Below are 27,636 nucleotides of genomic sequence, written 5' to 3'. Positions count from 1 at the left end.
CTCTCCCACACTTTCTCACTGCATTAACAGATCTTGTCCACATCAAATCTGGCATTCACTTCTTCCCATCTTCTGGCAGATATAGTAAAAAAATGAGAACAATCCCACTCTTCACCCAGTACCACTAGGCCTCAAATATTCTCCACCAAGGCTACATCTTCGTCTGATCAAATCATGAAATGAGATAACATGTACATGCAGTACTCTTTCTTCTTCTTTTTTTTTCTGCAGTCACAATTACGTAAGTTATGTAGGCTAATGACATCTTTTGCAACTGTAATAAAAGTCTTATTACAACTCTTGCTACAGTCTGAAAAGATGGTATTAACCTGTATACCGCAAGATGATATTTCACTGATATTCTCCCAACACTGTTACTATCACCTTTGTTGCACTCCTAACCTTGGTGAGATCCTTGTTAAACCATGTGATAGTCCTAGGCCATTATCCGTACCAGATGATGATTTACAATTACAAAGATAGATACTTTAAAACCTCCTGCAGGCCTCCATCCACTACCATTTACTCCAGCCCCACCACTGACTACCAGTACCTCAACGTCAGAGGCAGAGCAACATGTCAAGCCTCACATTATTCACCTAACATGAGCTCTATGCATCACTTTAAATGTAAGAATGGCTGTTGTTACAGAACTACTATCCTCTTTCGGGATCCCCTGTACCCAGATCAGAATACCTGTGACAACTATTTGGAACCTCCAACAGTAACGAGAGGGTTATCCAGTAAGTCCTTAGAAAATCCAAGAGATGGTGTCGTAGTAGTGAAATGGTTTGCTGGTAGTTATTTATGTATTTAGCATATGGCTCACAGAATTATATTAATAAATATTTTTGGAACAGTGATCAAAAAATTTAAAAATTTTTCTTTTTAAAATTCAGTCTTGATTGCACCATGTGAGCTTCACGTACCATCTTCGAAGGATGCCATGGGTCTGATGACGGTCATGTGATATGACCGAAACCGGTCACCTGTGTTCATGTAGCATACGTGGTGCGATCAAGACTAAATTTTAAAAAGAAAAATTTCACAGAATTTTATTTTACAAGTGCATAAAATTAAGTTGACCCCATCATAGCTGGTTACCCAAATGCTCAGTCCAGCCAGCTAATTGCTGCAGGGGGTGAATCTATGAAGTCTTTCTAGGTACCAATGAATTCTATTTTTAAGCAGTTGTGGAAAATGTGCACCATTTTGTTCCAATGTCGTACAGTCACATTGGTCATCATCGGTAATCCCTTCTCAGTAGCTTTGCTTTGGTCAGAGCATGGCTAGTCCTGATACCATTGAGGGAGCTCCGTATATTTCATGGTTGGTTAGCACCTGAGAGTTACATGGTTGGATCTACATTACCTAACTTCTTATGGCCATGGAGGGATGTCCACTAATTTCTCCAATCATGTCTTAGATTATAGCTTGGTGGGGCAAGTTGGCCAGTGAGTTACTGAATGACCCTCATAGTATCACTGAACTCCATAGATGGTAAATTGCTCTCCACCACTCTCCACCATTTAAGCTGCATTAACAACTCTCGACTCCCCCCTTTTCTGTTTCACCCCTGGTCCTTTCTTCTGATTTCATAATTTCATTGTTCATTCCATTTGTCATTTCTTCTCCAGTACTAATTTCTCTCTATTACTTTGGGCTTTATATTATCTCTGAACTAATGGCGACATAGTGGTTATTTCATTTCGTGGAGATAAGTACTGGCCAACCATTCTGTCTTTTTGTTATTAACAATAGTAGTACTTTCCTTACACAAAATTATTATGGTGTAACAACAATAAAATTTTCGTACATGTGTCCATGAATTTTCCAGATTTGATAGCTGCTTGAAAACTTCACCTTTTAAACTGGCAGCAGAATGTAATAAAGGTTATGTTACAATGCCAGATGGAACTAATGTACGAAAAGTACTTGCTGAAACCATGGTTCGATTGCAACAGAAGATCCTCGCCTGCACCGAAGATGACACTAAATCACTGTTCTGTCTTATTACTGTAAGTATCCATACTAGTTTCTCATTGTAATCTTAGGACCATCCCAGTTAATTACAGTATTGTTAATGTCTTCCTTTACTGCACTTTTCATGTCATTGTACTACAATGACAGTCCTTATTTACACACATCAAAAAAAAATTTTGCAAAACCCCTTTTCCCAGAACCCCTGAAGATGGATGTTGACTGTGGATATTGTTATCACAGTCACAGTCCCTTTGACTGTTCAGAGATGTCACTAAACCCGCCCAAAGATGTAAACAACCGTGCATGAGCAGCGCCTTTTAGATGGAGGGGGTCCGACAGCCGATCAGTTCTAGTCATTCCACGAGGAAGGAGGTACATGGCTTGTGTTGTCTGTAGTTCAGCCATGCCTGAATGGTCGATATCACGGTTCGATCGTGTCCGCATTGTTACTTTGTGCCAGGAAGGGCTCTCAACAACGGAAGTGTCCAGGCATCTCGGAGTGAACCAAAGTGATGTTGTTCGGACACGGAGGAGATACAGAGAGACAGGAGCTGTCGATGACCTGCTTCGCTTAGGCCGCCCAAGGGCTACCACTGAAGTGGATGACCACTATCTATGGATTATGGTTCAGAGGAACCCTGACAGCAATGCCACCATGTTAAACAATACTTTTCGTGCAGCCACAGGACCTTGTGTTATGACTCAAACTGTGTGCAGCAGGCTGCATGATGCACAATGTCACTCCCGATGTCCATGGTGAGGTCCATCTTTGCAACCACATCATCATGCAGCGTGGTACAGATAGGCCCAACAACATGCCGAATGGACCACGCTGGATTGGCATCACATTCTCTTCACCGATGACTGTCGCATTTGCCTTCAACCAGACAATCATCGGAGACTTGTTTGGAGGCAATCTGGTCAGGCTGAACACCTTAGACACACTGTCCAGTGAGTGCAGCAAGGTGGAGGTTCCATACTGTTTTGGAGTGGCATTATGTGGGGTGGACGTACGCCGCTGGTGGTCTTGGAATGCGCCATAACAGCTGTATGATACATGAATGCAATCCTAAAACTGATAGTGCAACCATATTGGTGAGGCATTTGTCTTCATGGACGACAATTCGCACCCCCGTTGTGCAAATCTTGTGAATGACCTCCTTCAGGATAACAAAATTGCTGGACTAGAGCGGCCAGCATGTTCTCCAGACATGAACCCTATCAGATGTGCCTGGGATGGATTGAAAAGGGCTGTTTATGGACGACATGACCCACCAACCACTCTGAGGGAGCTAAACCAAATCGCTGTTGAGGAGTGGGACAGTCTGGACCAACAGTGCCTTGATGAACTTGTGGATAGTATGCCACGGCGAACACAGGCATGCCTCAATGCAAGAGGACGTGGTACTGGGTGTTACAGGTACCGGTGTGTACTGCAATCTCGACCACCACCTCTGAAGGTCTTGCTGTATGGTGGTACAACATGCAATGTGTGGTTTTCATGAGCAGTAAAAGGGCGGAAATGCTGTTTATGTTGATCTCTATTCCAATTTTCTGTACAGGTTCTGGAACTCTCAGAACCGAGGTGATGCAAAGCTTTTTTTGATAAGTGTATTATTTGTGTTTGTTGTAGCTAGGAGTTATTAACTTGTGTGGTTTCCTTCTCTGAAAATAAGCCTGGTATAGTAGTATATCCACCAAGAGGTATTTTTTTGAACATAAACAGAAGATAATATGACATAATAGTTGAAACTTCCTGGCAGATTAAAACTGTGTGCCCGACCGAGACTCGAACTCGGGACCTTTGCCTTTCGCGGGCAAGTGCTCTACCATCTGAGCTTCCAAAGCACGACTCACGCCCGGTACTCACAGCTTTACTTCTGCCAGTACCTCGTCTCCTACCTTCCAAACTTTTCAGAGACGAGGTACTGGCAGAAGTAAAGCTGTGAGTACCGGGCGTGAGTCGTACTTTGGAAGCTCAGATGGTAGAGCACTTGCCCGCGAAAGGCAAAGGTCCCGAGTTCGAGTCTCGGTCGGGCACACAGTTTTAATCTGCCAGGAAGTTTCATATCAGCGCACACTCCGCTGCAGAGTGAAAATCTCATTCTGGTGACATAATAGTTGTCTGTGAAGGCTTTCAAGGCATGTCAATGCAATAAAATCTTCATGGTTTTCATGCCACTTGACGTCACATTTTTGCCTCAATAACTGCCGGAAGATGGAAAGGTAGCCTTTCCAAAATGTTGTACTCTTACTGTGACATGATGTGGCAAGAAACGTGAATGGATGGGTAAAAACATCCACTCACCAAGTGGTGACAGGAGAACACACACATAAAGGTACTGAAATTTGCAAGGTTTTGGAGCCAGAGGCTCCTTCTGGCAAAAGTATTGAAGGGGATGGAAGAGGTTTAAAGGAAAAAGATTGTGGAGGTGTAGGAAATAGGAGAGTTCAGAAAAGTCATCCAGAACACGGGTCAGGGGATACTTATCCGACGGAATGAGGAGGAGAGACTGATTGTTGGGGACTGCACCAGGCGAGATTTGAAAACCTTTAGAGCTTAAAGGTGGAACACAGGCTAATACACAAGACACAGATTACTGTCAGTAATCACAAGTTTCACCATGTTAATTTTTGTTTCACATAAATTCTGTTATCATACTTTCCAACATAAAAAATGAGAGGGATGTTTTTCTGTTTCGTGATTTAAAACTGAAAGAACATATATGAAAATATATTTATTTCATTTTGAGACTCTTAGCTAGTGTCAACAAATGATCTAAAAATGTTCATTCTTTTAAACAAATTATCAATGGAGAATATTGTGTCTGATTCGAAAGTATATAAGTGACCTGTGTTTGTGAGAAGATGAGGCAGAGACATGTTAATGTTTTATAAGGGATCCAGCAAACAGCAGCATGAAGTGCCATGAATAAACTGAGGAAGAACCACTTAGTTTCATGAATTCGACATTTGCCTCTCTGATCTTCACTGGTCTCCAGAAGTTTTCCAAGACACCATTAGTTATTGTAGATAACTTTGACAAACATTTCTTCTTTAATAGTGACAAAGGCCATGTATTGAAACCCAAAATGAACTTTTATATATTTTGTAGATGATGAAACGCTCTTTTATCAGCAATGTACTTTTATTCATTGATTTGAAGGAAAAAAAAAATGATTGACTTTTATGCCAGGAATGGAAGAACCAGTCTCGTATAGTTTTTGTAATAAATTTGTCAATTTTCTTGTCCTCTGGTAACATTTAGTTCACATTCCTGGAACTTGTGTTGTGGCAAATGTAAACAGTTCTTTTGGACTTAAAATGTGATTGTCACTTGGATGCTGTGAACTTGCTCTTTTTATTATACGTTTAATAGTACCACTAGTGCCATCACATGCATTTTTGCCATGATTCGCATGAAAAAAATTCCATTCTCCAGTGCAGTCACCCTTTGATTTTCTGCAATGGCAGAAATTAAAAAAGTTCTTGAAGTTTTTATATTGTGCAAGGCTGTCATCACTGAAGTAAACAATATCAGGGTGTATACACCCTAGGAAATTTGAGAAAAACCCAGGAACTTTTTCATCTGGCAGAAAACTGTGAAAAACCTGGGATTCTTTTTAGAATTCTGGGAATTTTTCTTTTTTTTCCAGTTAAATATTTGTAATCCTGACTGGTAAGAACTGTTACCCTATCAGAGAACTGTACTGTAACCCGCTACTACGAAATAATACTGCAGCAATAAAATATAAACGAGAGGGGAAAAAAATTAAACTTAAACTGCAAAGGAACATTTACAACAACAAAACACAGTGCGCACATAAGTATGTGCCATCAGCAAAAAGTTTGAAACACTTTAGGACAAAGACTATACAGTACTTCACAACAACAAACAGCTTATTATGAGCATGATATTACAACTGTTTACATTGGTCCATTCGAGCAGTTGCAAGCAGGCTCATGCACATGCTCAGTTGAGTCGCATATGAGCAGTAACTTCTTGGCTTCTGGCTACTTGAAGTGTGGCTGTTAACTGTATCAGTAGTAGCAACAAGCAGCCAGATGCTACCCAGAAAAATTTTTCTGGTGTGCCCAAGCTGCCAGATTTGTACATGTTCAGAGCAGTCTGAGTTCTAGTGGGGAGAGGAGGCAGTCTCCACATGACCTGTGTTTTCATTTATAGCTCTCACATCAAATGAAAACAAAGCTAATTTCTGTGCCTGGAAGCTATCAAGTGAATTAAAATACATTGACATAATTATGGAAGCCTAAAATATGTTACTAGTTTCAATTTTCTGATTTTATTTTATTTCCACATTTTTGGCAGTCAAGCAGTAACCACCTTGCAGAACAATGAAATATTTTTGATGATTTTCTAAAGAAATTTGGCTTTTATTTATCTTTTCTGCAGAGGCAGTCAATTTATTTGTAACAAAGTGTTTCATTCCAGGCTATTGGCTAGTTTCAACTGTTTGCTGAATTTCAAGTGGACAGTTTCATCGTCTGACATGTATGGCTTTACGCCATGGTAAAGAATGAAACACAAGGTACTACAGTACTGGTACTCTAAGAAAATATGCATCCCGAAAACTGCACTGAAAAGCTTAATACTATGTTGGGGCATACTTCTTTGTGAATCTTGACATACGAATGTGCACCTTAAGCCAAATTGTGCATTTTAGTATGGTTTACAAAATTCTGATGCTCTTGGAGTAGCCTCTGATATCCTGTTTTGTTTATGATATATTGTAAGATCTCTTAATGCTTTATAATTACAAACATACGGGTTTCCTAGGTCATCTTAGATGTGCACGCTTGAGAAAATATTGCGAACCATGGTTTCAGAAGCATTACTTACAAAGTAAATTTCATTTTATGCAAGATGAATTATATTAACGTGTGACAATGTGCTCTGAGTTTCTGAAATCAGAGAGCGTTTGACTCTCATTTAAAGCTTAACTCTTTGAGGGCTAGCCACTTAGAAGAATTTTGAGCCCAGAATGCCAGAAATTTATGTCATTATTTAAAATTTTACTGATACTTTTGTGTGATGTATCGTGTAACACATGCAAAAAAGACCAATATTGTATGTGAAAGCATAGCTTTTCTTGTAGCTATGCTATGTACATTAATTTAAACTATTAGCTTTTCCTGTTAGTGTGTTTACAGTAGTTAACAAGCAGACATGTATTGTTTTTTGCAAAATCAACTTTGAGAAAGCATGAAGTATCAGGGAATGCTTGATTTTAGTAGTGACACTGAGAAATTGATATTTAACAATGCTGTGCCAAGTTTCGAAGTTTTTGCACAAGATACTTAACAAAGTCTTCAACTGCCTTCATTAATACGTCCTTGTAAGAATTCCTGCTCCAGTAAAAAATTATGCAGTTTATATCCTTCAGGACACTCAGAACATTTTCCAGATTGCAAACAAGTTTCTGTAAAAGTTCAGTGTATGGTTCTTTTCCCTGTGCAACATTCATCTACAGTTTTACATTTTTGTCATAAATGCATACACATATGTTATGCAGTCCATGACTTTACAGTAACACATCTTTTGGGCAAAGTTCACAGAACTTCATAAAACCAATTTTATCAGAAGGGTATATGTCTTTGAAAGCTATGTATATTTCTTTCAGATTATGCAAACTGAGACTTTTGAACTTACAGGACACACAGTCACTTTTTATTAGCAGATATAAGACTTAAATATCATCACAGAAAAAAGTCTGGACATGTGTTTCCACATCCTTACCTATTTCCCACTTTATAGCTTCCTTTTGACAAAATATTGTCTTCTTTTAGTAATACCCCTTATTTCGTTACCATATATTCTGTAGTGTACATAAACATTTTGCAGTTTTTCTATTGCAGAACTTCTATTAAATTTAGCTTGCAAGTTTTCAATTTCAACTGTTACAGTCTTTGCACTCAGAACTGCCGTGTTCTTCAGACAAACAACGGAAAGACCGGGTTGGAATATTAACAATTACGGAAAGGACAGATTGCTATCCACTGTAAAGGTGGCATGTTGAGTTCCATACAGGCACAATGAGAAGACTGTTCACATTAAGCTTTTGTCCAAAGTCTTCATCAGAAAAGAGAAACACACAAGCGGGCACTGATGACTGTGCAGTTGAGTGCCCCACAAACCAGTCATCATAATAATTGCAGCACATACTTCTTTTTGGGTTTTTGATATCTTATCCTTATGAAATCACATTGACAATATTGTTGAAGGTTTAAGGATCGCTTCAATATATTGACGATGTGATTAACAATTTTTGCCAATAAAAATGTAGATTTGCAGCCTGCTTGTATGGGTTAGGCCCTAAAGAATTGTTTTGTGATGTTTTTGTGCAGTTTTACAGTTATTCCACTGTTAGCAAACTGAAGCAAGTAAATGTAGTGATACACGTGACTGCAACTCCAGACCCAAACGCAACTGCTTTAGGCACACAACAAAGTTAAAACTTACCAGTTTAAACCTAAACATTAATGGGCTAATATAGTATGCTAAGTTGTGAGAATCTCTGAATACAGTCATCCAGAAACCATTCAGATTAAAAAAAAAAAAAAAAAAAAAAATTAAACATCAGATGTTTTGAGTTTGCTGTTGTGCAACATAATGAATATGCAAGCTGGACATAAAATGTTTCATATATGTTTATAACTGAAAAATACATTTATAAAAATTAGGATTGATTATATGCTGTTCATTTACGAGAAATTTTCTAACAATCATTTACGAATTTTATGTTCTGTTAATGCTTGTAACTATCAACAGTTACACTAAGAGTCTTGTGTGCAACATTTGAAAAAGTTGTCATGTTGATGACTGCACAAAAATTTTAAACAAGTAAGTAAAATAAGGTTTCATACATATCACAGTCTTAATGTGTCCTTCAATGGCCAAGTACGTGTACAAAGTGGGTAGTCACAATATAAGATCATCGAAATACACAGAGAGAAACTAAGAATATAGGGTTTCAGTTTGTTGCAAATACATTTCTCGGATTTACCGCATTGTCAGTGCTGTGAAGTGTGAGTTGCAGCAGCAACAAGAGCATCTACCACTGCCAGAAGATGTCAAACAGTTGTATCGATGAAATATTGTGGGATTTGCACAACATTACGGGGCATCAAACCCAAAAAGTGTGTTTGCACCAGATCCATCGGAAAAGACTGAAAAGTCACTTTCAGTTTGTGTTAGTAACTAAATATCGTAATCTGTTCATTCTTGAACTTCACATGGATCATAAATTATTTTTTTAAAAAATGGTTGAGTTTGACTTAGTATTTAACATTTTATTGTTTCCAGTGTTTGTACTCCTTTTGGGTCTTTTTATTTTCAGATTTGGGATTCCATTATACGTGTTAGTAATACACGAAGCAATTTTGATGCACACTGGAAAAATTTTCATGTAGTGAAGAAACTTCTTGAAGACAAACTTGTTGGGCAAAAGAGACATATGCGTGCCGTTCTTGTCGACAGAGCATATCTTCAGTATGAGTCCTTACAAGAACGTAGCACAGTTTGCTTAACAGAAACACACAGTCTTATTATGCTTAGTCTTCTGACACTCAGTACTAGTCATTACAGTGAGGTGAGTTGATAGCACAGGTCATGATTCCATCTCTCTTTTTTTTTTAATTTTTTGGATCCTTCAGGCAATACTTTATAGCCTATTTTAAGAGAAATGTCTGCAGTCGGCAAGTAATGTGGAATACCCATGATTTACTGCTTTCTGATATTGTTTTAAAATAGAAATGTGGTGTGCCATTATTCGGCTCAGTATAACAAATATAAATATTAAATATCTCTTCATGATGTATAAGTAGATAGATGGTTTGTTCAAAGCACAAAATACAAATCTCATTACCTTTGTAGACAGAAATATATGATGGAGGTGAAGCATATAGCTTCCACTTCCTATAGTTCTTTCATGCAGGGTGTAATTTACTTTCTCTGTCCTCTGCTATAACCACTGAAAGTGGCAAAGCAAAAAATTCTGATAGTGAAGGTTTATGTATGTGTGTGTACATATTCAAAAGGCAAATATTTTTATCATGTGTTATGTCTTCTCCTGTGTACATTGTCGGCAATGAGACTCAAAATGTGAAATAAACATTGTGAATTTTTGCAGACTTTTGCATGTGTCTCTGGAAACTGCAAATTGTACATTTAATTATTGATATATGTTTTTTTAGATTTGATTATTAATGATATTCACAACATTTGTATTGCATTTTTTTTCTATATTGGTTCAACTTTTGAAATTTCCAGGTTCGTTCAAGAGCACAACAAACGTTGTTCACAGCACTTGACACGTTTTCTTATTCTTATCTTGTACTTGTACCAAAATTATTGGAATATTTAAAGGAAGATTCCAAGGAGCATCATGACCAATTTAAGGTAGTTATTTATTTGTTATTGTGGCATCTTTTTCAATCTCCTTTTACTGCACCATCTGCTGTCTACTTTGGCTGAATCCTTCCTTGAGCCAACTGCACTCTCTATCCTTCTTAAATTTATAAGAGTTAAGAGTTAATTCAGCAGTACTATTACAATTTGTTTCTTTGTGTTGACTCTAAGAATTATTTGTTGCTGGAAGGAATATTTTGCTTTGAAGTAGTGTGTGTGTGTGTGTGTGTGTGTGTGTGTGTGTGTGTGCTGTTATGAAACTGCACAACAAACTGTATGCCAGACTGGGACTTGAACGAAGATGTTTGTTTGGGAGAGTTGCTCTTGCTAACTGATTTATTTGTTGGCATTTTATGTGAAGATCGATTCTCATAATTGTTTGGAGAAATACTAAACAGCAGTATGTGTTTCCAGGATTTTTTGGAGTAATGGCTAATCTCCAAGTTTTCCCATGATATTTCAATAGCACCATAACTTTTTTCTTCAAATGTGCAGTACACAGTTCTTGAAATGAAATTATGTCCTTAAAATGTTGATCTACAGAGATGGCACACTTTCAGAAAAAATGGTCTTGTGAAAGAATTCTAACATCTGAGAGAGGTTTTTAAGCAGCACAGATACTCATAATATTAAAAGGAAATACATGCTGTGACATAAGTCAGTATGATTTCCAAAGCATATTTACCCCTCCATCAAAACTTCAGTGCCCCCTGCGGGTCCGGGGTAAGAATAGGCCCGAGGTATTCCTGCCAGTCGTAAGAGGCGACTAAAAGGAGTTTCAACCGTTTCGGCCTTCCATGTGATGCTCCCCCTTGGGGTTTGACCTCCATTTTTCAAAATTCTACAGAAGTACGAGCCTTTTGGGGAAGGACGCCTTACGTGGTGTACCACTGGTCCTCAGTGCACTAAGACCTTGGCACTCAGCATTGTAACGGCGTTGTAACCATACCCACTATTCCTCAAATTGGGCCTAAACGCCTGATGGGTTGTACAAGTTACGCCCATAGTGCGTCCCCATCTGCACCTACGATCATGATGGACTTTCCATGGCACCCAAAATCCAGCACGGTAGCCAGCCCGTTGTGGTGGGGTCGTCATGTACCCTCTAGGTTGTAGCCCCCCTGACAACACAGGGATCGTACTGCCGATACCTGAGCTGCACCCTCCCCACGTCGGCCAAGGAGTAGATGCCCCTCTCCTCGGGGCATCAGGACTCCCGGCAACGGTCATCCTGCCGGGTGGCCCTTGCTGAGGCTGGGTGGTGCCCGTGGGGAGAGCCCTTGGTCGGAGTGGGTGGTATCGGGGCGGACGTTTCGCAGATGAAACGTCAACATGTATCAGGTCGCTCTGTGGCCGAGTCTTATAAAAAGAAAGGTACTGTCTCTGGTTCTGGTTCTCCTGCCCTTTCCCCCTTGGCCACTCCCTGGGAGGAAGGACAGGCCCGCCGGCTTGGGGCGAAGTACTTCCCCCGCTATTTGGTCTGTTCTCGAACCGATGGGGGGACGTTCGCCACCTCCAAGCCCATGTTCTTTGTTCAGCACATCGAGGACATCTTTGGGGAAATTGAGGCTCTTAGTAAAATGCGTTCGGGGTCCGTTCTTATAAAGACCACCTCCGCCACACAGTCGGCGGCGCTCCAGGCGTGCGACCGACTAGGGGACATCGCAGTGTCCATTGTCCCGCATCTGGCACTGAATAGGACGCAGGGGGTTATTTTTCATCGGGACTTCCTGCTGCAATCTGATGAGGAGCTTAGGGCCAACCTGGAGCACCAAGGCGTGCATTTCGTCCGGCGAGTCCAGCGCGGCCCCAAAGACCGTCGCAGCGACACCGGGGCCTTTATCCTCGCCTTCGAGGGGGACGTTCTCCCGGAGAAGGTAAAGGTGATGTGCTACTGGTGCGACATGCGACCTTACGTCCCGCCTCCTATGCGCCGTTTTCGGTGTTTGCGCTTTGGGCACATGTCGTCACGGTGTGAGGCTGAGCCCCTTTGTGGCGATTATGGACGTCCTCTTCATGAGGAACATACATGCACCCCACCACCTCGGTGCGTTAATTGTCCTGGCATCCACTCGCCTAGATCCTTAGACTGCCCCGCGTATCAGAAGGAGAAGAAGATTCAAGAACTCAAAACTTTGGATCGTCTCTCTTATTCTGAGGCCAGGAAGAAGTATGACCGCCTCCATCCCGTGACGTTGACCACTTCGTTTGCCTCAGTTGTGTCCACTCCTTCCACAGTATCCTCACCCCTATTCTGTCCCCCCCTCCACCTCCTCCCCCCATCCGGGGTCTATGCCTCTGCCTCCCAAATCCCTCCCTTCCGAATCCTCCTCCCCCGCGGCCCCCGCCCCCTCTGCCCCAGGGGCCACCCTTCCCCCCCCCCCCCCTCTCCCCCGCCACCTGAGAAGCGATCCTCTTCTCAGCCGTCCATCGGGGAAACGTTCCGGACCCCAGCTTCCGAGGTCCGGCATTCCAAAACGGACCCCGCGCATGAGGACCTTCTTAGGGTCCAGCCCACCATCCCTGTGCCTCCTCGGACTTCCAAGAAGGCCTCCGAGAAAAAGTCTCTATCCCCCTCTCCACCCCGGCGCGTTTCATCTGACGCTCCATCCGTGAGTCGCTGCTCCCGGCCGTCCTCAGTTTCGCCGGGACACTCTGCTGCCAGGCGCTCAGCTGGCCTCTCGTCGGCAAATGATGCTGCCCCTCCTGCACAACCCGGGACAGCGGCCGCAGCTGGCGACGACTCGATGGAACAGGATCCGCCTCCCGCCGGTTGTAGCGTTGTTCCCTCGAAACCTGGCCCTCCGCGGCCGTCGAGGTGACCAGCTCTTCCCCCGTCTCGATCCCCCCTTTTTTCTGACTAGCGATGGCCTTGTTACATTGGAACATTAGAGGTATTCGATCTAATCGGGAGGAATTACAACTGCTACTCCGCCTGCACTGTCCGCTCGTCCTTGGTCTCCAGGAAACCAAGTTGCGCCCAACTGACCGTATTGCCTTTACCCACTATACCTCGGAGCGGTATGACCTCACCCCTGTGGACGGTATCCCAGCTCATGGTGGGGTCATGTTGCTCGTTCGGGACGATGTCTATTACCATCCCATCCCATTGACCACCCCACTCCAAGCAATAGCTGTCCGTATTACTCTTTCTGCTTTTACTTTTTCAGTTTGTACCATCTACACTCCATCGTCATCCGCAGTTAGTCGGGCTGACATGATGCACCTGATTGTTCAGCTTCCTCCGCCATTTTTATTGTTTGGCGACTTAAATGCCCATCATCCCCTTTGGGGCTCTCCTGCATCCTGTAAAAGAGGCTCACTCTTGGCGGATGTCTTGAACCATCTCAATCTTGTCTGCCTCAATACTGGCGCCCCGACTTTCCTCTCGGACTCTACTCATAACTACTCCCACTTGGACCTCTCGATCTGTTCTACCACTCTTGCCCGTCGGTTCGAGTGGTATGTCCTTTCTGACACCTATTCGAGCGACCACTTCCCCTGTGTCGTTTGTCTCCTGCACCACACCCCATCCCCACGTCCTTCGAGCTGGAACATACCGAAAGCTGACTGGGGACTTTACTCCTCCCTGGCGACCTTTCCGGACCACGATTTTCTCAGTTTTGACAGTCAGGTCGAATACCTCACGGCTGTTATCGTCAGTGCTGCCGAACGTTCCATTCCTCATACTACCTCTTCACGTCGCGTTTCCGTCCCCTGGTGGAATGAGGCATGTATAGACGCTATCCGTGCTCGACAACGTGCTTTACGCACCTTTCGCCGCCATCCTACTTTGGCGAATTGTATTGGATACAAACGACTCCGAGCGCAATTCCGTAGAGTCATCAAAGACAGCAAAAAAGCTTGTTGGGCCTCTTTCACCAGCTCCTTTAACAGTTTTACTCCCTCTTCTGTCGTTTGGGGTGGCCTGCGCCGGCTGTCAGGCATTAAGGCCCACTCCTCGGTACCTGGCCTGACCTCAGGTAATGAGGTCCTTGTTGATCCTGTGGCTGTCTCCAACGCCTTCGGCCGGTTTTTCGCGGAGGTTTCAAGCTCCGCCCATTACCACCCTGCCTTCCTTCCCAGGAAAGAGGAAGAAGAGGCTCGGCGACCTTCCTTCCACTCGCTGAATCTGGAAACTTATAATGCCCCCTTCACTATGCGGGAACTCGAACGTGCGCTTGCACTGTCCCGGTCCTCTGCTCCGGGGCCAGATGCCATTCATGTTCAGATGCTGGCACACCTTTCTCCGGCGGGCAAAAGCTTCCTTCTTCGTACCTACAATCGCGTCTGGACCGAAGGTCAGGTCCCCATGCGTTGGCGTGACGCTGTTGTTGTTCCTATACCCAAACCCGGGAAGGATAGACACCTTCCTTCTAGTTACCGCCCCATTTCTCTTACAAGCTGTGTCTGTAAGGTGATGGAGCGCATGGTTAATGCTCGGTTAATCTGGATTCTTGAATCTCGATGGCTACTTACCAATGTCCAATGCGGCTTTCGTTGCCGCCGCTCCGCTGTTGACCACCTTGTGACCTTGTCGACATTCATCATGAACAACTTTTTGCGAAGGCGCCAAACGGTAGCCGTGTTCTTCGATTTGGAGAAGGCTTATGATACCTGTTGGAGAGGAGGTATCCTCCGCACTATGCACAGGTGGGGCCTACGCGGTCGCCTGCCCCTTTTTATTGATTCCTTTTTAACGGATCGAAAGCTTAGGGTACGTGTGGGTTCCGTGTTGTCCGACGTCTTCCTCCAGGAGAACGGAGTGCCTCAGGGCTCCGTCTTGAGCATAGCCCTTTTTGCCATCATGATCAGTCCAATTATGGATTGCATTCCACCTAATGTCTCAGGCTCTCTCTTTGTCGATGACTTCGCGATCTACTGCAGTGCCCAGAGAACATGCCTCCTGGAGCGCTGCCTTCAGCGTTGTCTAGACAGCCTATACTCATGGAGCGTGGCAAATGGCTTCTGGTTCTCTGAAGAGAAGACGGTTTGTATCAACTTTTGGCGATATAAAGCGTTCCTTCCGCCATCCTTACATCTCGGTCCCGTTGTTCTCCCATTCGTGGAAACAACTAAGTTTCTAGGGCTCACATTGGACAGGAAACTTTGTTGGTCTCCGCATGTCTCTTATTTGGCGGCCCGTTGTACACGTTCCCTTAATGTCCTCAGAGTTCTTAGTGGTTCATCTTGGGGAGCGGATCGCACTGTCCTGCTTCGCTTGTATCGGTCCATAGTCCGATCGAAGCTGGATTATGGGAGCTTCGTCTGCTCGGCCATCCCTCTTACGCCGTCTCAACTCCATCCACCATCGGGGGTTACGTCTTGCGACCGGAGCCTTCTACACTGGTCCCGTCGAGAGTCTTTATGCTGAAGCTGCCGAATTACCATTGACCTACCGGCGCGACGTACTGCTGTGTCGGTATGCCTGCCGGCTGTTGTCAATGCCCGACCACCCCTCTTATCAGTCCTTCTTCGCCGATTCTCTCGACCGTCAGTACGGGTTGTATGTGTCTGCCCTGCTGCCCCCTGGAGTCCGCTTCTGTCGCCTGCGTCGACAATTGGATTTTGCCCTCCCTACCACCTTCAGAGAGGGTGAGAGCCCGACACCACCTTGGCTCCACGCTCCGGTTCATATTTATCTCGACCTCAGCTCACTCCTGAAGGAGGGTACTCCGGCTGCAGTGTATTGCTCACGGTTTGTCGAACTTCATGCTCGACTTGCCGGTCACACCTTTATTTACACCGATGGCTCCAAAACTGACGATGGTGTCGGCTGTGCCTTTGTCGTCGGGGCCGCCACCTTTAAATACCGGCTCCTCGACCAATGTTTACGGCCGAGCTTTTTGCTCTCCATCAGGCCGTTCAGTATGCCTGCCGCCACCGCGGTTCATCGTATGTACTCTGCTCTGATTCCCTCAGTGCTCTTCAGAGCCTTGGAACTCCCTATCCGGTCCATCCCTTGGTGCAACGGATCCAGCAGTCCCTCCATTCTTTCGCTGATAATGGTTCTCCTGTCAGCTTTATGTGGGTTCCCGGACATGTAGGAGTGCCTGGGAATGAGGCTGCAGATGCTGCAGCCAAGGCTTCAGTCCTCCTGCCTCGGCCAGCCTCCCATTGTGTCCCGTCATCTGACTTTCGTGGGGTTGTTTGTAAGAGGATTGTGTCGTTGTGGTGGGATGCTTGGTCATCCCTCCAAGGAAACAAGCTCCGGGCAGTAAAACCGCTCCCAACTGCTTGGACATCCTCCTCCCGACCATCTCGGCAAGAAGAGGTCCTTCCGACCAGGTTGCGGATTGGGCATTGCCGGTTTATCCACCGCTACCTGCTCTCCGGTGACCCAGCCCCGCAGTGCCCTTGTGGTCAAGCATTAACAGTGCGCCATGTTTTATTGTCGTGTCCCCACTTTAGTCAATCTCGTGTTGTCCTGTCCCTGCCATCTACTATACTGGATATTTTAGCTGATGACTCTCGAGCAGCTGCTCGTGTTCTGCGCTTTATAACTTTGAATGGCCTTTCCAAAGACATCTAACTTTCTTACGTCTTTTATCTGCATCTTTGTCAGGACTTTCTGGTGTCCCCCCCTCCCCTTGAGTTTTACTAGATTCCATGTGCTCTAACAACTGTGACTGGGCGCTAATGACCTCAGTAGTTGAGCGCCCTTAAACCCCACAAAAAAAAAAAAAAAAAAAAAAAAAAATCTAAACTTCAGTGTCTGATGTGCTGTGCTTGTGTCTATCGACCTGCCAGCACTTTCGTTCGGTAAGTCACATCATCTTCCTTTCACGCCGATCACCTGCCACCCTACCTAAAACCTCTTCCCTCATTACCTTAGCCAGCTTCATCCTGACCAACAACTTCTTCACTTTTGAAGGCCAGACATACCAACAATTAAAGGGAACAGCCATGGGTACCAGGATGGCCCCCTCGTACGCCAACCTATTCATGGGTCGCTTAGAGGAAGCCTTCTTGGTTACCCAGGTCTGCCAACCCAAAGTTTGGTACAGATTTATTGATGACATCTTCATGATCTGGACTCACAATGAAGAAGAACTCCAGAATTTCCTCTACAACCTCAACTCCTTTGGTTCCATCAGATTCACCTGGTCCTACTCCAAATCCCACGCCACTTTCCTTGACGTTGACCTCTATCGGTCCAATGGCCAGCTTCACACGTCCGTCCACATCAAACCCACCAACAAGCAACAGTACCTCCATTATGACAGCTGCCACCCATTCCACATCGAACGGTCCCGGTGTAAAACCTGTCCCATGCACCCTCCCACCACCACCACCTACTCCAGTCCTGTAACCCGGAAGGTGTACACGATCAAAGGCAGAGCCACGTGTGAAAGCACCCAAGTGATTTAGCAACTGACCTGCCTACACTGTGACGCATTCTATGTGGGAATGACCAGCAACAAACTGTCCATTCGCATGAATGGACACAGGCAGACAGTGTTTGTTGGTAATGAGGATCACCCCGTGGCTAAACATGCCTTGGTGCACGGCCAGCACGTCTTGGCACAGTGTTACACCGTCCGGGTTATCTGGATACTTCCCACTAACACCAACCTATCCGAACTCCGAAGATGGGAACTTGCTCTTCAGTATATCCTCTCTTCCCGTTACCCACCAGGCCTCAATCTCCGCTAATTTCAAGTTGCCGCCACTCATACCTCACCTGTCATTCAACAACATCTTTGCCTCTGCACTTCCGCCTCGACTGACATCTCTGCCCAAACTCTTTGCCTTTGAATATGTCTGCTTGTGTCTGTATATGTGTGGATGGATATGTGTGTGTGCGCGAGTGTATACCCGTCCTTTTTTCCCCCTAAGGTAAGTCTTTCCGCTCCCGGGATTGGAATGACTCCTTACCCTCTCCCTTAAAACCCACATCCTTTCGTCTTTCCCTCTCCTTCCCTCTTTCCTGATGAGGCAACAGTTTGTTGCGAAAGCTTGAATTTTGTGTGTATGTTTGTGTTTGTTTGTGTGTCTATTGACCTGCCAGCACTTTCGTTCGGTAAGTCACATTATATATATATATATATATATATATATATATATATATATATATATATATATATATATATATATATATATAATGTAACCAATTTTTGATTACTGATATTGTACAATTTGGAAAGATAATGTGTGTAAGAATGTGTGTGTGTGTGTGTGTGTGTAAAATAACAAGCACACTTGTGCATGAGCACAATGGCACATCAGTGTGCTTGATGCTCTGCTGTCAAGTCAACTGTGGGCAATTAAATGACCTCCAAAAGGACTGGTCCACATCTAACGATCTGTCTGTGCATCTAATAAATCACTGCAAATCTGTTGCATCCGCAAGACACAGTTTCAGTCTACTGCAGGCCTGCCATTTGTCAGTCTAGGAATGAACTTTCAGTGACAAGTGGCTACCCCCCTGCAAAGAATATTTCAGTTCAGTACACTAACTTGGAATGCTGAATGTTCTTCCGTCGTCCATGTTCATAACTAGCATTAAAAATTGTTGATGAAGTGTCAGAGGCATAAAGGAAAATCTAAATGGTCAAGATAGTGACTCCTTAAGCAATAGTAGTTTTCACATTTTAAGTTACTCTGTGAGTTACATGGTGAATCCAACAACTTGGCAAAACTATTTTCTAATGGACATCAACACTTATCTTTATGCTAATAACTCATTTTATAACACAGCGAAATTCTTACAAGAGAGGAGTAATTTCACCAAATGAGCAACCAATGGCAACATTGCACTTTCCGATAACAGGAAGAAGTGACAAGGATATAGAATTTTTGACAGCAAATTTAAACAGACACTGAGCAAAATAATACCTGATGCTTGCGAATATAGATACTGTACACTGTCCTGAAGGAGGATTTAATAAAAACATGTAAACTATAATATAATTATGACAAGGAAAGTTGCTACTCACCATATTGGAGATGCTGAGTCGCAGACAGGCACAACAAAAAGACTGTCACAAATAAAGCTTTTGGCCAGTAAGGCCTTCGTCAAAAATAGACCACACACACTCATACACACACTCACTCACTTACTCATGCAAATGCAACTCTCTCAGGCAACCGAGGCCACACTGCGAGCAGCAGAACCAGTGTATGATGGGAGCGATGGCTGGGTAAGGGTAAGGGGGAGGCTGTGGTGGGGAGGGGGAGGGATAATAGGGTAGGGGGTGGTGGACAGTGAAGTGCTGCAAGTTAGACGGGTTGCAAGGGAGTGGGGGGGGGGGGTAGCGAAAAAGGACAAAAGGACAGAAGTAAAAAGACTGGGTGAGATGGTGGAATGAGGGCTGTGTAGTGTTGGAACGGAAACAGGGAAGGGGCTGGTTGGGTGAGAACAATGACGAACGAAGGTTGAGGCCAGGAGGGTTATGGGAACGTAGGATATACTTCAGTGAAAGTTCCCACCGGCATAATTCAGAAAAGCTTGTGTTGATTGGAAAGATCCTTTATGGCACAGACTGTGAAGCAGCCATTGAAATGAAGGGTGTCATGTTTGGCAGTGTGCTCAGCAACAGGGTGGTCCACTTGTTTCTTGGCCACAGTTTGTTGGTGGCCATTCATGTCGACAGACAGCTTGTTCGTTGTCATGGCCGCATACAATGCAGCACGTTGGTTGCAGCGTAGCTTGTAGATCGCACGACTGGTTTCACAGGTATTCCTGCCTTTGATGGGATAGGTGATGTTTGTGACCAGATTGTAGTAGGTGGTGGTGGTGGTGGTGGTGGTGGTGGGAGGATGGATGGGGCAGGTCTTGCATCTAGGTCTATTACAGGGGTATGAGCCACGAGGTAAGGGGTTGGGAGCAGGGGTTCTGTGGGGATGGACGAGTATATTGTGTAGGTTCGGTGGACAGTGGAATATCACTGTGGGAGGCGTGGGAAAGATAGTGGGCAGGACATTTCTCATTTCAGGGCACAACAAAAGGTAGTCGAAACCCTGGCAGAGAATGTAATTCAGTTGCTCCAGTTCTGGGTGGTAATGAGTTAAGAGGGGAATGCTCCTCTGTGGCTGGACAGTGGGACTTCAGGAGGTGGAGGGAAAGTAGAAAGGTAAGGTACAGGAGATAAGGTTTTGCACAAGGTTGAAGGATATTAATGGTCCATGAAGGCTTCAGTGAGACCCTCGGTATATTTTGAGGGGGACTGCTCACCACTGCAGATGCAACGACCACGGGTCTCTAGGCTGTACAGAAGGGACTTCTTGGTATGGAATGGGTGGCAGCTGCCGAAGTGGAGGTATTGCTTGTGGTTAGTAGGTTTGATATGGATGGACATACTGATTTAGCCATCTTTGAGTTGGAGATCAACAATTAAGAAGGTGGCTTGTTGGGTTGAGTAGGACCAGGTGAAGCAAATGAGGGAGAAGTTGTTGAGGTTCTGGAGGAATGTGGATAGGGTGTCCTCACCTTCAATCCAGATAGCAAAGATGTCCTCAGTGAATGTGAATCAGGTGAGTGGTTTAAGATTCGGGGTGTTTAAGAAGGATTCCTCTAGATTACCCATGTGTAGGTTGGCATGACGGTGCCATGCGGGTGCCTATACCTGTAATCTGGATTTGTTTGTGGGTGATGCCTTCAGAGGAGAAGTAAGTGTGGTTGCCTGAGACTGCAGTCGTGTGTGTGTGTGTGTGTGTGTCATCTATTTTTGACAAAGGCCTTACTACGGGCTGAAGCCTTTATTTGTGACAGTCTTTTTGTTGTGCCTATCTGTGACTCAGCATCTCTGTTAAATGGTGAGTGACAACTTTCCTTTTCAGAATATTGTTACATTCCATCCTGGATTTCCCATTATTGTATTAGGGTATCCATACATACATGAGAAATTCTATTTCAAACCTAATCTCATACAACAAAAGTTTTGAGTTGATAGAATTTGTGGTGTCACCGCCAGGCACCACACTTGCTAGGTGGTAGCTTTAAATCGGCCGCGGTCCATTAGTACATGTCGGACCCGCGTGTCGCCACTGTCAGTGATCGCAGACCGAGCGCCGCCACACGGCAGGTCTCGAGAGACTGACTAGCACTCGCCCAGTTGTACGCACGACTTTGCTAGCGACTACACTGACGAAGCCGCGCTCCTTTGCCGAGCAGATAGTTAGAATAGCCTTCAGCTAAGTCCATGGCTACGACCTAGCAAGGCGCCATTAGCCTTACATAGCAATTGATACTTATCGTATAAAGCATGTCTCATCAAGAACGATGTATATAACAAGGATGGATTAAAGTTAAGTATTCCAGAAGCTACGTACTTTTCTTTATAGCATTCATTACGTATCCTGTTTCAGACCTCACGCCATCCTTCGTGTGTTTATAGCGTGCATTGCGGTCCCCTCAAATCACACTGTGTCGGCACTTCTGTCGACACATCAGAATTGAAGTCTCTTTCCTCCTGTGGTTCACAAAGTTACTAATTTTTAAGGAGAGCATTAGATTGTTGTAGTGCCTGCTTCATAATTTCTCACATATCCATGTGTTGCATTAGTGTCAGGAGTCAAATGTCACGTGATGGAGCGATCAAGATCAATACTGTATCGAGTGCTTCTGTGTATCAGGAAATCTCGAGCATATTCAAATGAAAATATTGTTTGCTAAGCTGTACCCTTTGGAACTCTTCAACATAAGTTTTTACGAAACCTCAGTAGCAAAAACTTCATCTATAAATGTTAGATGATCCCTATATTAATCTATTAAATGCTGTAAAAATGTTTACCTCAGCAGCAGCAGTTTAATATGTGAATGTAAGATGACCCTGTATTTTTCGAATGATGACTTTGGGGAAGAAAACTCGTCTTATTATCAGGTAAAAACAGTATAAGAGTTTGCGCTCTTGAAGACACTGCTGCAAGATGTTCTTTATTAACTTAACCCAGTGTTGTAATTGGCTCTTCCAGTGAATAAATAGTTTATTTTATCTACAGTCACTCAAAAGATTATTGCATAGTACAGCATTAAGTGAATGTTTGATAGCAGTCTCATATGCAGCCGTGAGAGTGATTTCTAAGAGCAAACAAAGAGAAACTAATAATTTTGATCAAGCTTGAACAGCATTTTCTTTTTAACTACAGTTTCTCCGTTTGCTGTAGGGTCAACTACTCACTGTAATCCTAAGTCTAAACTTTCGACAAATATGCTACATTTATGTATTTCAATAAATTCAGCAGTGATCTACTTAAAACACTGGCACGTATCAGCCATTTTAGAATTCACTGTGTATGGAAAGGTAAGAAACACTAGACTGAAAAGACATCTGACTAAAATCTGACCATGTGCCAGGTTTGTGGTAATTTCCTGTCTCCGAGCTATGATTTGTCAGTGATGATGTGATTTGTGCCCATAGATTTCAGCAGTTTTGCTCAAACTTCCAACTCCAACTTCCAGGTTTTTGCCACATCTCATATCTGTACAAATCTCCTTTACATATGATGTGTTTTGTGTGCACAAATGTGATGCACACAGATATTTGCACAGACAGATGGCTGCATGCAGAGTGGCCTTACATGCTGTGTCTGCCAATGTAGGACTTAGCTGCAGGATATAGCATCCTACAGTAGAGAAATACACAAGTTTATCAGCTAACAGAAATTAAAAAGTTGGTATAATGTGAGCATTTTAATGTGGCAGTTATAGTTGGTCGGTGTTTTGAATTATGGTTGCGTAAGATATATGTAGAGGTTGGGACTGAACTACGTAATTTATGATACTGCCAACCTCGGCAAGTAAATGAGCTATAACCATTGTGACCCCCAGTGCTTAGTGTCCTTGGCTTTGCTGTATGTTGTGCTTTCTTTTCTTGTTTTTAAATGAGTGAAGAGACTAATCGTGGTTTATCGTGGAATTTAATTACAACTTGCACAAAACTGGATGGGGTTTTTTATCGCTATGACAGTATGCCAGCTCTGCTTTCTCAGAAACACAGATCAGGGTTATATGCTGGCTGTCCAGTGAGAGGGAGGCTGGGCTTGTTTCCTCGGAACTACTACTTTCTCATCAGGCAGTCCGTGTTCTTGTTTGTTTGTTTGTTTGTGCTCGCAGTCGACTGCCGTGTTATAAGAGTCATTGCTGGAGTGACTGGAAAACAAAATCTGTTGACACATTTTGACTTTGTCAGAAGTCTTCCCCTAACGTGTGAATAATTTTGAAGTCAATATTCTGCAGATTTTATTATTATTGAATTAGGTGGGAAAAGGGGAATAATGTTGAGAAGCACCTTAAATCAGACAATCAATCCATCCACTGATGAGTAAACGCTGCTGCTGCTCAATACAAACAATCATTTGTTTCAAGCTCAAATAGAGCCCCAGTCAAAACCTCTTATTATTGATCAATAAAAACTATTTCTTCCTATTTTATTCCCAAGCAAGCCTTATTTAATTCTTTTTGTTTCAAAGTACGTTGACTTGGCCTTCAGGAACATAGTGTAACATCTTTTTAAACGTGAATGTATAATAATGTAAATAAAGGATGCTAATTTTGCCAAAAGTAGTTGCTACAGGGGTAGTTTGAAAAGTTCTGGGAAATTTTTCAGTATAGTCTCCCTGTACATTAATGCCCTTAGTCTAGCGATATTCCCAGTGCTTTGATCCCATCTTGAAATTTAGATTCCTCCAGGCCTCAACTTCAGCTGTCAGTTCTTCGTTTGAAGAGAATCTCTGTCCATCAAGGAAAATTTTAAGCTTGAGGTAGAGATGGAAGTCTGATAGAGCAAAATCAGGTGAATAAGGCAGACGTGACAACAATCTGTATCTTAGTTGATGTACTTTTCCCAAGGCAATTACACTTGAGTATATGCATGCATTGTCTTGGTGAAAGATGACTCTCATCATTGCCAAACCTTCTCTTTTTTTGCATATCATTTGCTGAATTTGATCGAAGTGCTTAACTTGATATTGTCCTGTAATCGTTTGACCAATGAGAAGATAATCTGTCAGAAGAAACTACTTCAAGTAGCAGAAAACTGACGCCATGAACTCTCCGGCTGACCTTATCGCCTTTGCCTACTTTGGTGGAGGTGAATCAATATGTTTCCACTGCTCTATTATTTTGTCTCTGGGCTATATCAGTGGATCAGAGTTTCATCTGTGAATGCAAACTGACACTAAAGAATCTTGTTTGTTGCTCTGAAAAGGGCTCAAACATTGTTCGGACAAATCCATTGTGATGCATTTCTGATCCTGCTTTCAGAGTCAGGACAACCATCTGGCAGGTAATTTTCTCATACCCAATTCCACTGTTAAAATGTGTTGTTTCCATTCAGACGACATTCCTATAGCTTTAGCAGTATCTCAGACTTTAAAGTAGTGATCCTCCTGGACCATTTTATGCACATGTGCAATAATTTCTTTGGTATTGGGATTTCTTGACTGACTACCATGTGGATCATCATCTGAGCTGTCCCAAACAAATTTAAACTTGTAAATAGTCTTCATGGATTTGCCGCCGTATCACATTGCGCAAATTCCACAATATTTCCTCAGAGCAACTCTCTGACATTTTCAGGTGGTTCAACCTTGCTGGTGGCTAGGTACGACTGACTGTATCCGCACATTGACGCCCCGTTTCTAGAACATGCGCGTGAAGAATGCTCTGGCACAGAAATCGTGCATGCGCAATAATTTGCAGATAGATGGTGCCATATTCAAACTCCCTCTGCCGAAGGTCACAGAGCAGCTCTCCTGCACGTGCGCTGTACGCTGTGTTTGCCAACAGTGCGGCCAGACTTACTCACAAACGACCATACTAGACCAATGTTATGAAGGGTCTGTTATTGAAGAATCTTGATTTTCGTGTCTTGATTTAATAGCAGCCAGTGCAGAGTTCCAGGCTGTGCTCAGTTGAAATCCCGCATCCTTGTTGATGAGATTATTTATTGTACGGATATGTATTGCTTCCTTAATGATGCAATCCCAGAAAGATTATACCGGTGATAAAACTTCCATCTTTTAATAAATAATTCAATGTCCTGTATTCAGACAGTGTTTCGCAATTGCCGACTTTTCCGGTTGACGAAGGAGTGCATGATGCTGATGTTCATCGCAGCGTTCTTGTACTGTGTGGCATGGTTGGCCTATATACACTGCCCCACATTAACAAGGAATCTTGTACACACCACATTTCTTCAGGCCAAGGTCACCCTTAACTGAACCCAATAGATTTCTCAGTTTTGGTGAATTTATTATACTGCTGTAATCCAAAGAATTTAGCACTGTCAACCTCTTCTGTCTGCTTCTCATTGTATTTTGGATGTATCCTGATGGGTAAACTTTTTAAAAGCTCTGAAGTGCATGTAGTATGTTTTTCGAAGTTTATTGGCTGAAACCTAGGAACCATTTATTAACGTCCATGAAAATTTCTTTAACAACCTTTGTGAAACTTCTTGATTTGCTAATTATCAATAATATTTGTATCATCTCCAAACAGCAGCAATCTAGCCTTTTCATGTTAAAAAGACTTGCACCAGGTAACCGGTCTATCTGACGGGAGGCCCTAGCCACACGACATTTCATATTATTATTTGAAGTCAAATGGTAAAGATGCTGATTGTATATTTTTCTAATATTTTCAGAAATGCTGGAAAAAGTGAAACTGTACAGAAATTTAGTGTCATTTCTTCATCTCTTTTCTAAACAGAGATTTAACTTGAACATATATATTTCAACCATTCAGGAAATATACCACTGATAATTGACTGGTTACATATTTAAACTGAGAAGATAACTCTTAACTTTCGTTGATGTTTTATCATAACCATGAGAAATTTTTAGTTTTAAATATTTTATATTGGAAATTATGTGTACTGGCATAGTGAGAGTCATATTCATGTTACTGAAGCGGTTTATAATGGCTGGTTTGAGATGTTTCCTGGCAGTATCTACTGAATGTAAGAACCCCATCTTTTCAGTAACAATCATGAAATGCTTGTTAAAAATTTAGCACCACTGCACACCCCTTTTACCAATGTATCTGTTATTCTTAATGCTATCTGCACCTCTTAAGAACATGAAATGAAATTATAAGATACCAGTGTCATGGTGCAGGTACCAAATTGCTGGGTCAGTGCAATAAGTGAGCTGATTAAGATTAGATGCTATCAAATAATATACTTTACAGGTCTGGAGGCTTTAGTTTAACTAAGATATGTGATCCAGCACACAATTTACTCAGATTTCATTGGAAGTGATATCAGTCCTATATAGGGCACTGATGATTAGAATTTCAGAGCTGTATTTCTAATAAAACACTCAATATCTAAAATATTTGCTTTTCAAATAGTGATGGTGATGAACTTGTATGTCTTAGTATACAGAGATAACCAGGGTAATTTTTTGGAACTGGCACCCATTTTTTTTAATACTTCATGTGCTTGATAAATGTAAATACAAATATGTAAAATGGCTCATACCAGTACTTAACTTTAGGATTCAAAACCCCTTGTCATATTGACAAAAATATGTAAGAAGAAAGCACTTCATATTTGGGACAAAGCTTCTAATCAGATAACCTGCTGTTCTGGAAACTAAGATTGCTCTTACCTTTTTTATGATTTTTTACTAGCAGCGTTGTGTGTTGTACTCCCATTTCTTTCTTTGTATATTTGAGTATTTCCTGAAGATAGTTTTTCTTTTCATGGAATGTAAATATGTTTTCTTACAGGGTGCATTATATGTTTTATTGGGCCCGAAGCAGAACCCACTGGTAACTAGGCACGACTGGACAATGTTGAACTCATTGTGGCCAGCTATTGTTCTTGCTAAACCTTCAGAAAAAGCATCAGTCATCAACTTGCTGGACAATTTGGTGGAAACAGTACATAAACATTTTCCAACCATTACCATTAATCTAGAGGTAAGACATCGCTTCCATTGAATAAAATTCAAGTGCTACATTTTTTGCTTCTTCACTGGTATATTCATAACAATACATTCTTTTATACAGCAGAAGTTGCTGCAGGGTTGGCAACAACTGTTTTATGCAGAAACCCCTGTCGTTTGGCTTTGTTGAAGCTGCTTGTGCAATCATCACATTGTGCTCTATATTATTAGCTATTTCTTGTTTCCAGTGGCTCTCTTTGCCGAGTTATGATTGTTTTTATATTCAGTAATAAACCTTTTAGTCATTGTAGATACTATTAGAAGCAGTAAGGAGATGAGGCTGTAAGCTCCCTTTCTCCCAGCATTCAACAGAAAATCAAGGTAGTAATTTA

The 27,636-nt window shown here is 42.8% G+C and overlaps 1 protein-coding gene across 1 annotated transcript in view; it reads left to right on the top strand.

Moving 5' to 3' along the window:
• Nucleotides 1-27,636, top strand: part of LOC126259172 (proteasome activator complex subunit 4-like) — a 251,235-nt gene that overhangs the window by 98,196 nt on the left and 125,403 nt on the right. Inside the window, exons 16-19 of the mRNA XM_049955739.1 lie at nucleotides 1,838-2,018; nucleotides 9,342-9,593; nucleotides 10,274-10,402; nucleotides 27,087-27,278. Coding sequence (XP_049811696.1) covers nucleotides 1,838-2,018; nucleotides 9,342-9,593; nucleotides 10,274-10,402; nucleotides 27,087-27,278 — 754 coding nt within the window. The remainder of the gene's footprint in view (nucleotides 1-1,837; nucleotides 2,019-9,341; nucleotides 9,594-10,273; nucleotides 10,403-27,086; nucleotides 27,279-27,636) is intronic.

The sequence above is a fragment of the Schistocerca nitens genome, chromosome 5, assembly GCF_023898315.1.
Source record: "Schistocerca nitens isolate TAMUIC-IGC-003100 chromosome 5, iqSchNite1.1, whole genome shotgun sequence".
Taxonomy (NCBI): Eukaryota; Metazoa; Arthropoda; class Insecta; order Orthoptera; family Acrididae; genus Schistocerca; species Schistocerca nitens.
The sequence above is the reverse complement of the archived record's forward strand: the minus strand, read 5'-3'. Positions and strand labels throughout refer to the sequence as shown.